This window comes from Anopheles aquasalis, chromosome 2, assembly GCF_943734665.1.
Source record: "Anopheles aquasalis chromosome 2, idAnoAquaMG_Q_19, whole genome shotgun sequence".
NCBI lineage: Eukaryota > Metazoa > Arthropoda > Insecta > Diptera > Culicidae > Anopheles > Anopheles aquasalis.
In genome coordinates this window covers 51,915,706-51,929,190 of record NC_064877.1, presented here as the reverse complement: position 1 = coordinate 51,929,190, position 13,485 = coordinate 51,915,706, and the positions used below count along the sequence as shown (strand labels likewise).

Below are 13,485 nucleotides of genomic sequence, written 5' to 3'. Positions count from 1 at the left end.
CACCCGAGTCTTCTTTCTTCTGTTTGACGAAGTTCGGCATTGAAGCAGCAATCATTTTGAACCTCAGTCGTATCAAGCTGTGTAACTAAAACACCCAACGAGGACTGAGTTTCGTGTGCACGGTCTGTTCGGTGTGTTCGGTCTGGTACGGTTTGGTTCGTTTTGGGAACTTCGGAAGGCTATCTGGGATGTGTGATTGTCGATTTTTTCTTTTACCTTTTCCGCTAATGATGTCACGAGCAGAGAAAACTTTGTGGAGCTGTGTGGCAGGAAAAGCCTTTTTTTGAAATTCGGCCACGCAGTGTGTGGTAAAAAGGTGTCCAGGGCAGGTGGCCAGTGAAAAGTAGTCTAATCCTCGCTTTTTAGGACGATTTACAAAATATGAGTGCGTTGTTGTGCTTGCGCCTTTTATTTCATAGTATTTCGGTGTGCCTTCTTGATTTCAATGACGGGAACGAAAAACAATAAGTTTCACTTCCAGGCTCACACATTTCGGTGCAGATAGAGGGAAAGCGCACCTGCATCCGAACGAACGAAGATCCTTTGCGTAACTCGGCGCACCCATCATTCGCGATTCAGGCGAGATTTTTGTGAACCGTCCGAAACGCACGCAAAATAAACAAGCCTACACAGTACAGTACAACGCAGCAAGAGAAACCGTAAAAATGGCTGCACCGAGCATAGAGCTGGAAAACTTGCGGGCCGAAATCGAGCGTTTAACGCGAGAACTCGATCAGGTCAGCAGTGAAAATGTCCAATCGGCTAAGTACGGCCTCGTATTGTTAGAGGAAAAACAGAATCTGCAGGCCAAATGCGACGAGCTAGAATCGTTGTACGATCACACCAAGCATGAGCTAGATATAACACAAGAGGTAAGTAGCAATTCCGCTAAGGTGGCGGATACGGTGATTCTATAATTTATTTTAAAAAATCGTGGCATACCGTTTTCCACTTCGGATGGATGTGCCACGCAATCGCTGCGAGCACAATTATAACAAACTACTGATTCACTGCACACTTTGCTCTCGTTTCGTTACGTTTCATTTCACACCACAACCCTTAGGCCGGTTGTTGGTCGATAGAGAGTAGGAGAAAGACGAAACGGCAACGATGAAGGCAACAGGCGTGATTTGGTGAAACTTTTGATGGGCTTACTATCTGTTCGTCCAGCGAAACCGATTCAATATTCTCGACATTTCACTGTTGCCGGCTATCGTGGTTTGTTTACTCAACTCGCATGCTCCCCTTATTTATATATATAGATGGCGAAAATTGTACTGGAATTCGTGCGATTTTCGTATTTATCCGATGACTGCACCGTCAAGTAGTGACCATTTTTAGAATGATTTACAATTAAAATATGAACTGATATCGACCTATCCTTAACATCAGAATTGGGCAATTATATTCAGAGAACGAATAATTGTTTCGCTGATAACTCTTCTACTCCCTAAACTTGATGTCCGCGACAAGGCCCAAGGACAATCCACTTGAAGACGGCTTCCGTAGTCTGCTTAAACTATATTCGCTAGTTCGAATAAGAAAGTGCAGCGAAATGGGAAACGACACGAAGTGGTCAATTGCTTTTTTCGCTTTTCCTTTGCGCTACGTTTAGTTCCTATCCTTCCACGATCTCTCCTTACATGTGCTACGAAGAGTGTACAAAGTGCTAATGGGCTGAAAAGAGTTTACTATCAATGGTGCCACCAAGCGATATATAACCGATTATGGTTGAATACTCCTGTACTTAATCTTAACCAATAGAAATAAATTGTCCAAACATTTGCTTGATGCGAACACATTCAATTTTACTATAATTTGATAATCTTAACGTTATGTTACTCATTCATGTAGGCATTACAAAAGTTTCAAAAAACCCAACAAGTCACCACAAAGTCAGGCATCGAACAGGAGGATGCGCTTCTCAACGAGTCAGCGGCAATGGAAATTTCCCTCAACCAGCATATCCTCGAGCTCGAAAGTGAAACTAAGCAATTGCGCCACGAGCTAGATAGAGTGACCAACGAGCGAGACCGTATGTTACAGGAAAATGCTGAAATTGGTCGCGACAAGTCTGGAACCGAGGCTGAACGGGCTCGACTGAAGGCAGAACTGAAAGACATGAAGTACCGTGAGGCGCGCATGTTGGCTGATTACTCAGAGCTAGAGGAAGAAAATATTTCCCTCCAAAAACAAGTCTCTAGCTTGCGAAGCTCACAAGTAAGTTCAACGACGGGTCCACTTCCGAATCTGCATTCTCTCATCTTTACTTTTTTGTTAAGGTGGAATTCGAAGGCGCCAAACATGAAATACGAAGACTTTCGGAAGAAATCGAACTACTAAATTCACAGGTAGAAGAGCTTGCCAGTCTTAAGAAAATAGCCGAAAAACAAATGGAGGATGCTTTGACAGCACTGCAGGTGAGTAATCATATCTTTTGCGTTTTTTTTAAACGATTAATATCATCTTCCGCTGTCCTTATCTTATGCTGTTTTCAGGTTGAGCGCGAGAATAAATATGCATTGAAGAAGGAACTCGATACACATATCAACCGTGAATCAATGTACAATATTAGCAATCTGGCATATAGTATACGTGGAATGGAAGAAAGTGCACTGAACAGCAGCGATTGTGAGGAAGAAATACCAGCGCTAAGGTATCATTTTTTCTTGATTCCTTCTTGTTTGGAAATAAATGATTAATCACGTGTGTAACGATCAACAGGGATTCCACCTTGAAACGATTAGAAGCATCTTTGGAGGCTGAAAGTGCAGAACTTAAATCACCGGATGGAACCAAAGTTGATCTCTTCTCAGAAATTCATCTTAATGAGCTAAAGAAATTAGAAAAGCAACTGGAAACAATGGAAAATGAAAAGCTGTGCTTGACTGCTAACCTGCGCGATGCACAGCAAAATCTGGATAGAAGTCAGAACGATGTTCAGAACTTTATGTCCAAACTATTGGTGATGGCGGCACATGTCGACGCTCTTCACAATCTCAAGAAGCAAATTCAAATCGAAGAAAACATTACAGGTGAGATGTTGCTAATAGCAAAAGATAAACTTAACATTGACTAGTGCGTCCAATGTTTAATCATCATTTTTGTCTCGTAACCTCCTTCGACTAGCAGTTGTTGACAACAAAGACAAGAAAGCAACGGAAAAGCTGAATGAAGCAATCTTGCAGTATTCCAACTGGTTTACTCTAAGCTCTAAAGAAATTGACACGCTTAGAGCTGACTTGGTAGAACTGCAAAAGGGATTAAATTGTTCCGATGCGATGACCGTATTACGCAATGAAATTACGAATCTAAAGAACAAGGTAAAATAGACCGTAATCAATGCAGATAAATAGAAGTCCAATGTTTTGGTTAATTGTGACTTTTTACAGCTTTTATCAGTGGAACAGAAATCCCTTGATCTACACAGTGATATTCAGGTACTAACGTCTCTTTCTCAAACTGCTGGTCAAAGTTTGAATACAACTCGAAGCAATCTGATTGCTTTGAGCGATGATTTGGCACAACTGTACCATTTAGTGTGCACGGTCAACGGCGAAACTCCAAATAGAGTGTTACTTGACCATAAGAATGATGATTTAAGGTTCGTTAAGTTAAAAGATGACGAGAGACTTTTATCTTATTTAAAATATATGTTTTACAAATTTAGCTTCGAAAACGATTCTCTTACCGCGATACAATCACAACTTAAATCGGACATTCTCATCTCTAAACCACACGTATTTGAGGATCTACAAGCGCTAAGTGATGCAGTGGAAGTCCGAAAATACGTGGATACGGTGAGTGACCAGATTCGTTACCTTAAGACTGCCGTCGAGCACACGATTGAGCTGAACAAGGACAAGGTGGTAACGGAAACATCTGGGGTATCATCCGGAGACGCAAAGGATGCCAAGGAAGAAATTGCCGATCTGCATGAGCAGATCATCAAGCTACGAAGCTTACTATCGACGAAACGCGAACAGATTGCCACTCTGCGTACGGTGCTGAAATCGAATAAGAACACGGCGGAGGTAGCTTTGACCAACCTGAAGTCTAAATACGAAAACGAGAAACTTGTTGTGAGCGATACGATGTCAAAGTTGCGGAACGAACTGCGCATACTGAAGGAAGATGCAGCCACATTCTCCAGTAAGTAACAACAGAAAACAAAGACAACGCAACATATCATAACTGTAACTCATTTTTTTACAAACTTTTTTTACAAGGTCTTCGTGCAATGTTTGCTGCCCGCTGCGAAGAATATGTAACGCAAGTAGATGAACTAACTCATCAGTTATCGGCCGCCGAAGAGGAAAAGAAAACCTTGAACCAATTGCTGCGATTGGCAGTACAGCAGAAACTGGGTTTAACCCAGAAGCTCGAGGAACTTGAGATGGACCGGTAAATTATCTACAACCACGCTACGAGGAGTACGCAGCAATTGTGAGTAATGAGTATTTTTTTATTTTTTATTTTTTTTTGCAGGGAGATGCGCCATGTAAGAAGACCAGCTGTTTCGCAGCGTGGAGGAGGAGGTGGCGGTGGTGGCGGAAAATCCGCATTTTCTCGTGGACAGCCTGCAAGAAATAGTTTGCAGAATCCGAATAGCAACAGTAACAATTCAAACCAAGCTTTCTTCTAACATAAGGTGAGCGTGCAGCGCAAAATTTTGGCCTTCCTTTACACGCTTCTAAAACTCTAGATGCGTATGAGTTTTAAATGTACTGATAATAGGTTACTGAGATACATCGTCATGTATTTTGGTCAATAGATATGCATTATTAGCTCTTGTCAAGCAACAATCGTTCGAGCCTTGCATCTGTTAATTGGTATCCGGGTTTGTTATCGATCTTATTTCTTTCGCGCAAAACTGTACTGTAAGTATAGTGCTACAGACGACCAGGAAATCTGCGATTAAATATTCATATCGCATAAATCACAAGACAAACGCATGAATTCGTGGAATATCTGGTAAATCATTCTACCAATTATGATTCGGGACAAACGCAATCCCAAGCAACTCGATTTAAAATGGAGTGTTTTTTTTAAAATAAATGCATTAAATGTATATCCATCCACGAGTGAACGAGGTAGGTTAGATTGCGATATACTACTCGTAGATAAGAAAACGTACTGAGAAGCATAAATGGCGTCCGATAAAACACATATTTACGTGTTTTAAATGTCTATATTTATTTAAATCAATTGACTCTAATGGCAGCATATGTTTTCCTAAACTTGTTTTCCTAAAAAAAAAAGAGCATGCAAAGGGAACGGAGAAACATGTAAACGCCAAAAACCAGTTTTCTGAAAAACTGGGACTCATTACAGAGCTAATCAAATCCCAACTGTTAGATGAATAAAAGCTAATATAACTGGATAGCGTATATACGCAAGTAAAATGTATAATAAAGATAGTTTTTCGCATAACAAGCAAGTCCTTATACAGGAGAACAACATAATGTTTGCAATGGACAGGATTCAGGCAAATGCAATTGTGTAGTAAGTGAGCGAATCTTGGTCGAAGAAGATATGAAATATTTGGACCAATCTAATTCACAACACAGTCACATCTAATTCACATCCTGACTTATTATCTTTCGCTAACTCGTAGTGCTAAAATAGATCCAATATTAGATGTCACAGATTTTTTTTTTCAATAGAACCTTATTAGTCGTTTGCGGATCGGGTACTCCTTCATCTGTTGCTGTTGAACTCCATTTCAGTACCATTTTGGTCTTCCTTTAGTTATTAGGAAGGTATTACTATGGTAACGAAATCGATAGCAATTTCATTACAGCATACGACCTGTCCTAGGTAACTCAAATGACACACAAGTAATACTTATCTGTCCAAACGTAGTCTAATAAGGATGAATGTAAGTTGTGATGTTATTTCGGTTATCACTACATAATTCCCAAAACATTTAACGTAAATCAGAGCAAATAAAGGAATAACATTATTTCAGAAAGGGATAAGTGAAGAATTTTATGTCCTGTGAGTTGAGTAGATTCGAAAAATGAGGACGATTGCAAAATTTATTATTTCCATGATACCATTGTGTACTTGAGCCTAATAATGTCTTCTTAAATTGCAAAAATATCTATTCGTCCAAAAATTTTAAGACAACACTTTTATAGACACGAATTCGTTTGTCATTTGTTAAAAAATGAAAATAAATTAAATTACACAAGTTACAAAAGCAAATCTACAAGCTACAAGCTACAGAGTTACGAAAGTTTGTAGAACGAAGTAGCAATACCGATTGTGGAACGTAGACACGTCTTATAGAACTCTAGTGCATTGCAAGGTAGAGCACCCAAAAAATGATGAATTATAAAAAAGACTACCGAGCCATATATTTATTATAATAAATGGGCCGAAACTTAAGCAACATGTAAAACAGGAACACAGGAGAATGTTATTATATTAAAAATAATAGAAATGCAAATTTAGAAAAACCACCAGTCCATGCAGGAAACGAACAGTTCAAGAATCATTGAAAAGAAATTTGAACAAGAAGGGTCTTGTAAAGCAGTACATACTTATTGGGTATTAGCTGCATTGTTATGGAAGACAAAATATGTAATAACAATGAACAAATATGAATCCATTATCACCGTCCCTTTTTGGAAACAATGAGATTTATGCGATCGATATTATAATATACGAAACAGAATAATGATCGTAAAATTGGTTTAGTATGAAAAAAATAAAATTGAAGAGAAAAATCTAGGTTGGTCCATCTTAACTGCTTCTAAATTGAAACAAATGAAAAGTAGATATAATATAATTTATAGTATACCTTCCTTCCGCTTACATATTGTTTACACACAAGGTTGTGTTATAATCAATATTGTCTCTATACGAACGACTTGCTCAATTGTGCGGAGGAATGCTCAAGTTGTTCATTCATTGTGCATAAGAAATGGTTTTTGATATGGCGGTAACCTTTTTTTTTGTAACATAATCAGAACGGATTGGCTGTATGTTTTGAACTAACCATTAATACATTAATTTATTGATAACATACATTAGTTGATACCATTGATTGTGTAATTTGTTTCTTTTTATTTAAAAAAAATGTTATAGAAAGCAGCTAAATTTTACTGTTACAAATAATAAAGTTAGCCTGGAAATTTTTGACGATTGACGATTTTTTTTTATTTCTCCAAAAGATACTCATCAAAATCGGAGCTTAAAATCAACAGTTTACCTTTAAATCGTTCCATTGAAAGAATTTAGTCTTCGTTTCGATCGGGACATTAACTGAAGTTTTAATGGTTTATGTCTTATACATACACTATTTGTAGAGTAACAGGCACGAATTAAAGAAAGTGTTCATCGATAAGCGTAGAAAAAGTCCAGAAATATGGAGATACATAAATTATCACGCAGCAAATCTTATTCCCTCCTAGCGTAGCGTAGTTCATACAAATTAAGCGTTCGTTATCCATCCAGAGATTCCAGGGATCGGAAGCAATCAGCATTCAATTAAGAGTAATGTTTGCTAAACGATAAAATTAGTGTGAAAAAAGATAATACATTTTTGTTCTTCCATTAAGTCTGTGCAATTTGAAGATTAAATTGTTTTTTTTTTAAATAGAAATCATTAAAACTGGACAAATTGGTAAAAATAGAATGTATACATGTACATTCATGTCTGATTTTTTCCTTCATCCGAAATAAAATTAAACGAGTTAAATCGTGGACTATGCATCATATAAAACATAAGTATGAAACAAAGATTGAATAGTTTTTATTGTATTGTGTAATTCTGCGACGTCTAAACTGATATTAATTTCGGACGGGAATGTACTAGCAAATTACTAACATTATTGTTAGGTTGTGGAATTTATTCATTCTAAACACACAACAACGGTCTTATATGTTCGAGGAAACTCTTTAATGTTATTGATTAATTGATTAAATAGTGTTGCGCTCTTGCTACCATACGCTACGTATACGTTGAACACGATGGGTTCTAATTGAAATTAGATAGCATAAACGAAAAGTAATAATGTATAGGCAGTTAACATGATACAAAACAGTATACGATCGAACGCTTGCATTAGTAAATTCAACTCCATGCGCCGCTGATTCCCATCCGTGTTCGCTGGTGGAGTATCAGTATCGGTCATTTGGGTGACACTCGACGAATATCTTCCAGTGTTGTAGGCGCGTCGCGTGTCGCCCCATTCACATGAGAGCTCCTCGATCTGTTTGTTGCTGTGATCGAAGTATCCAATAGATAGAAACATACTAAACAGGCGGTTTTTTCTTAACACGCACATAAAATGAATTAGTCCACGTCGCTGCAAAATGTTTGGCTCGGGCCGATTAGTTTGGAACCTGGCATAGTATGTCCAGGCTGTAAAAAAAACTGCCAGAAGGAATGAACAAAGTAGCAGGTGTGCAAGGGTAAGGACCGGCTTCATTTTGATTGAGCCGTACCAGTAGAGGAGAATCATGTAAAGAGTGTGCAAGACAACGGTTACTGTGCATGTTATCGCCCGGGCACTCGACGTAATCCATATCCAAGGAGTAAGAAGATTGATCAAAACAAGTACTAAATAAAAAGAAAAAAAGTAAATGTTAATTGCCAAACAATTTATCAATCTCACGATATTAAAAAACCATGAATCAAGTTGGGTTTGAAAATACTTACGCACAATAAACACTATAAATACTACCAGATGTGATCCAACCATCCGTTCGATGGCTATGTCCATGCGAAACTCAGGGCTCATTGTGCTATTTACTGTGGCCATTTGGAACGAAGTAATTTTGTATGGTAGTAGGGGGTAGCTAGGATAGGATAGACGGCGTTGAAAGTGAAACAGCGACAGCTGATTGGTGTCGTACTCAGACGAATAGATTCGAAGCGTGCATATCTTCGTATCAAAGGCCCAGTATCGTGCTTCAGAATAACAATCGACTAGAAATGTGCACAGAACAGTATAGATCACTTCTCCATCATAGCTGAGATGGCATTTAACGTTAGTACACTGTTTTGTACTCTGATCGCGTGTTGATCTGAAATGGAAACAAAATACTATTCGAATCGATATTGTTAACTGCTGTAGAATAAGAATACTTTTGAAAAGATTTCACCGCAAACGTTGGAGTCCACAGGTTGTGTTCTGACACGTTAATGGTTTCGATATTGTGGCTGGACCGTTTCCAGTTTAAAAAATCATCATACCATTGCTGCAAAATATGCAGGATGTAGAAAGGATGCTGAAACTAGTGATGATTTCTCTATTAATGATATTACATACCATCAACAGTTCTAATGTTACTTCCAGCCTTGCTTCTTCGTGACGCGTCTGCGAAAAGAATGTCCAATTTGTGAATTTTTTGTTCAGAAAACTAAGAACTGCTTTGACTCACTCGCTCTACGTTGATCACTTCAGCACCAATGTACATTGCTAGGCGGTCCTGTTGATACTTGACTGGTCGGTACCGAGGATTATAGTTTGTATTACAAAATAATGAACTTTTCAAAGCAGCCTCCGTGCTGTTGATATCCCCCTTTCCCACGCATTCAAAAGGCTTCATGGGTTCTAAATCGAAATAATGTTCGAACCATTCATCGATTTCTTCTTAGAAACACCTCACCCGGCTTCATGAAATCTTACCAGCCGATACACTAGCCCTCATTACTAGCATAATTAAGCCTCCCCACGTGAAGAACATTATTACACTTCCTATCAATATGACCTTTGATCGTTCCCCGTGCGCCCTCAGTGCAACAATACTACTGCCTGTATCTACCAACAGCTCTAGTGCAACTAAACCGACTAGAAGTATTGCAATGCCATCTTCTATGCTACCAGCTAGCTAGTTTAACTGCATCATCAATCAGTAGATTATCAGAATGAGTCCGTAGGCTGGATGATATTACGCTATTAAAGACAGGAGAGCGCCAAGTAGCTAATAGATGCACTTGAAACACGTGAAGGTTTGTCTAGTGCATGCAATCATCATAAATTGGAGCGGAGACAGATGCTTAGTGAGACCGTTTATTTGTGTGAGTATTAAGTGGCCGGAACATATTCTCGCCACCAGCCTTTTTCTCCAGTAGATTAAGTACAATAAAATCACCCATAAAAGGCACGGTTCATGCTCATTATGCTCATCATTCTAAAACAGGCAAATTAATTTTTTTTTTAATTTCTATTTCGTTCGTTACTTCCACCGTTTTGTTGGTGCGTAAAAAAATGCGTAATGTATTAAAATAAAATCAATTCACAAAATTAGTAGCTCTTACTAAATTCTATTCCTTAAAACCAAGGAATTGCAGCAGCACGTATCGAACATAACTAACTAGTTTGTTGCTATTAGTTTTACTGTTTGAACTATTTTTCGGTATTTGGTTTTTCTTTGATTTCGGTATTTTGTTTGGTCAGTTTACACTTCATTTCATTGTAGCGTTTAGCTTACCTTAATACATTTATGGGTATTTACGCCGTAACAACAGTCCACATGTTCACAAGAAATAAGGATAGATACATTATGAAATCGATCCTGTATAATATAATATGATTAGCACCTGATCCTCAATGATCTAGAGACATGAAAATGCTGCTGCTATGCTGACGCTTGTCGAACACATGAAAGCGACCATCTTTCAGGCAAAATGTTGCATTTCATTCAAAAGGAAAGGCATCAACTACGGCTGAATATCATCAATTTTACTGGGAAAGTGTGGAAATTTTTGGTTCCGATAAAGACCACACGGTTGCAGCTGATCGTAGACATTTCTCGGGAATGTAGCGCGACTGATGCCATAGGATTATGTTCATTACAATCGACCAAACCCGCAAAGGAGCGATGATGAAGGCCAGCAGGCCGTAAGAATGCCAAAAGATTGCAGCTAATATTACCTCCACCGTCATTATAAGAATGAATGTCGCGTTCTTCCACAGCGTCACTATCCATCCATGATTCTTTTCCATGTCCCGGCGATAGAAGCTAAAAGAAAAAAACGGGAGAAGTTGCATCTGTTTTTTTTTTAAACACGACCTTCCATCAAATTACCGTCGTGAGGCATTGTTGGCAAAAATAATGGTCAACGGGAGCTGACACAGCATGAGTTGGAAAAAGCCGTACAAATAGGTGAGAGTACCAGGTAGAAAGGCGTTGTTAACGAAAATTCCCCACACAAAAACTACACCCATGTACCCATCGATGATCTCCCCGAATGACCAGGGGCCACATGCCAGATACAGACAGTAGCCCACGAGGGGAAACATTAGCCGATCAACGGTAGAAAGGATCCAGATTTTGCGTATCCAGGTATTGAAACCAAAAGTGCGAGGTCGAGGTCGAGGCAGTGTGCCTTCTGCAAAAAGAGCAAATAATCATTAATATAAAACAGTATATTTTATTACCTGAGAATTACTTACTTCGAACAAGACTATGCCATATTCGAAACACACATAATGGCACTAGATATATGATGAGAGCAACACTAAAGAATGCCTGGAACAATTTGTTTGTATCGTACATTAGCACGAGTTTTGCTAGAAAATCGAAACTCAGCCGGGATCCATCTAGTGTAAATTTTTGCTCCACAACGCGGCTCCGACCATCTTCGTCCAGAACATACACCAATAGCCTATGGAGGCCTCGTTTGTAAAGCGATGGTTCCCATCGCACTACATACAACTCCCGATTAATACGTATGCATTCCTCCCAGCTGCCGGCGTCGAGCTTTACCTGACACTCTGTGATTTTGGCCGGAGAAAATATTAATATTCGAATGTGGGTAGATTCAAGAACTGGACCCGGCGATTCCTTTTCAGGGATATTAAAAAGCGCCTCTTTTGGATTAGTCACCAAAACAACTGGCCATTGATTGTGCTGCACATCAACAAACGAAAAGTATCCATGATCAAACGCAGCCAATCGGTATCGTCTATTACGCATCCAGTCGCCTAGCTCCAGCTCTAAAAATCCTTCATCCTGCAATGTGTACATATGTGGTACGGCCCCCCCAAGCGTATGGAAGTGACCTGAAAGGTACGCGTATGCCTCCCGATAGCGTCCGATCAGGTTGCGAATGCCCCCAGAACCCAAGCCTGGCGTTAAAATGCATGACGTAGGATAGTGTCCAAACCAGATTGTGTAGTTGCTACCCGTGGCCCGAGATTGCTCGGACAGATTAAGCAGATGGCGCGTTTCGTTGATCGACAGCATACCCACGAAGTTGAATGGTCTTTTCGGACCCGGATCGAGGCAAGCGTCCACAGCGATGAACGCATACCGTTCTCCTCCCCGCTCGATCTGCCGCATGTACGAGCGGGTGTGATATTTGCCTTGGGCTGAATAATTGGTGAATAGGTCCTGTCGTGCCTGCAAGGCGGGCACGTTGAAGTTATCGTGATTGCCACGTATGTCCAACCATATAGTTCGATTTAGCACGTTTGTGTCATGTAGCAGCTCATTGTACCAACGCCACTCTTGTTCGTGCTGCTGAGATCCGAGATAATTCGACGTTTTGGCGTCTGTTAGATCGCCGGAAGCAAGAACGACACTAGGGCGGATAATATCCACTGTCCGATTGCAAAATTCCACCAAGTGTGCCACGCGAGATGGATCCAGATACTTGCTGATGTGAATGTCCGAGATCTACAGAGAGTGAACAGTGATATGAAACGAACTTAAAGTGCAAAGTAAGGCATACCTGCAAAAACCACATCAGATGGCTCGGGCTGTCGTCTAGTCTAAGTTGCCGGTGCGCCTGATTGTGGCCATCATCCAAAGCCGCATCTAAACGGCTGCTAAGTTGCTTGTCGAACCCGATAAGGCTAGCTAAATTGGCTACAAATATAGAGGAACCAACGATACACACGATCATAGTCAAAGCTGCTGTTGTGAATCGCATCCTAGATCCGCCAATTTCCTCTTTAGAGCAAAGTGTCTATAGCAAACAGGTGAAGTCATCCGCAGCAAAATCGCCCGCGACGCTTAGAAATAGAATGAAAGAAACTGACAGCTACTGAAGGCTTTTGTTTGCAATCGGAGATGCTGTTTTCGCTTTGAGCAGTAAGAAATCCGTAAAGAAAGTTAATGTTTTTCAAGTTTTAGGTGCTTATTCTGTAACTTTCGATTACGATGGCCTCAGGCGTTCGATTCATTTGGTTCATTTTGTGTTCATTTGGTGTTCACGATCGCCTGCATGTCGAGTGCATTTTTGTGGTCGACAGCTGGCGTTCTGTTTACATCGAGCATCGAGCATCTGAAAAACAGTTAAGCCGGCGATACATGAAGCGTAAACTCTCGTATAAACTCAGAATGTAATGCCAAAAAGTTTACATTTGCCGTTTACACGGTGTAAATAGATTATAGGTCCACGGAGCATAAATCCTAGCGTAAACGCTGTTTGCAAGCGATTTGCCCCACTACATTTCCTGTTTGTGGTTTGCATTAATAGTGGGTGATCATTACTAGCGCTTATAATCTTTTTCTTCGGAA

General features: G+C 39.8%; 3 protein-coding genes across 6 annotated transcripts; 1 reads left to right on the top strand and 2 right to left on the bottom strand.

Moving 5' to 3' along the window:
- Positions 1-231: 231 nt before the first annotated feature.
- Positions 232-6,796, top strand: LOC126570704 (protein bicaudal D). Of its 4 annotated transcripts, none has more exons than XM_050228665.1 (10): positions 232-872; positions 1,855-2,220; positions 2,283-2,420; positions 2,499-2,656; positions 2,725-3,035; positions 3,133-3,323; positions 3,393-3,604; positions 3,671-4,152; positions 4,230-4,404; positions 4,489-6,796. In XM_050228665.1, the coding sequence occupies exons 1-10, from the start codon at positions 666-668 to the stop codon at positions 4,643-4,645; spliced, it is 2,397 nt and encodes a 798-aa protein (XP_050084622.1). In that variant the 5' UTR covers positions 232-665; the 3' UTR covers positions 4,646-6,796. The 4 variants fall into 4 exon arrangements, with proteins under 4 accessions (XP_050084622.1, XP_050084621.1, XP_050084620.1 ...); XM_050228664.1 differs by having other exon boundaries at positions 3,130-3,323; XM_050228663.1 differs by having other exon boundaries at positions 3,393-4,152.
- Positions 6,797-6,945: 149 nt separating this feature from the next.
- LOC126570711 (proton-gated ion channel subunit pbo-6-like) lies at positions 6,946-9,987 on the bottom strand. Its single transcript, XM_050228672.1, has 6 exons — positions 9,645-9,987; positions 9,397-9,569; positions 9,285-9,332; positions 9,101-9,213; positions 8,672-9,039; positions 6,946-8,572 (listed from the first exon to the last, which is right to left on the bottom strand). The coding sequence occupies exons 1-6, from the start codon at positions 9,700-9,702 to the stop codon at positions 7,998-8,000; spliced, it is 1,335 nt and encodes a 444-aa protein (XP_050084629.1). The 5' UTR covers positions 9,703-9,987; the 3' UTR covers positions 6,946-7,997.
- Positions 9,988-10,131: 144 nt separating this feature from the next.
- Positions 10,132-13,113, bottom strand: LOC126570707 (transmembrane protein 62-like). Its single transcript, XM_050228669.1, has 4 exons — positions 12,695-13,113; positions 11,415-12,639; positions 11,047-11,350; positions 10,132-10,980 (listed from the first exon to the last, which is right to left on the bottom strand). The coding sequence occupies exons 1-4, from the start codon at positions 12,893-12,895 to the stop codon at positions 10,701-10,703; spliced, it is 2,010 nt and encodes a 669-aa protein (XP_050084626.1). The 5' UTR covers positions 12,896-13,113; the 3' UTR covers positions 10,132-10,700.
- Between the last annotated feature and the right edge of the window lie 372 nt (positions 13,114-13,485).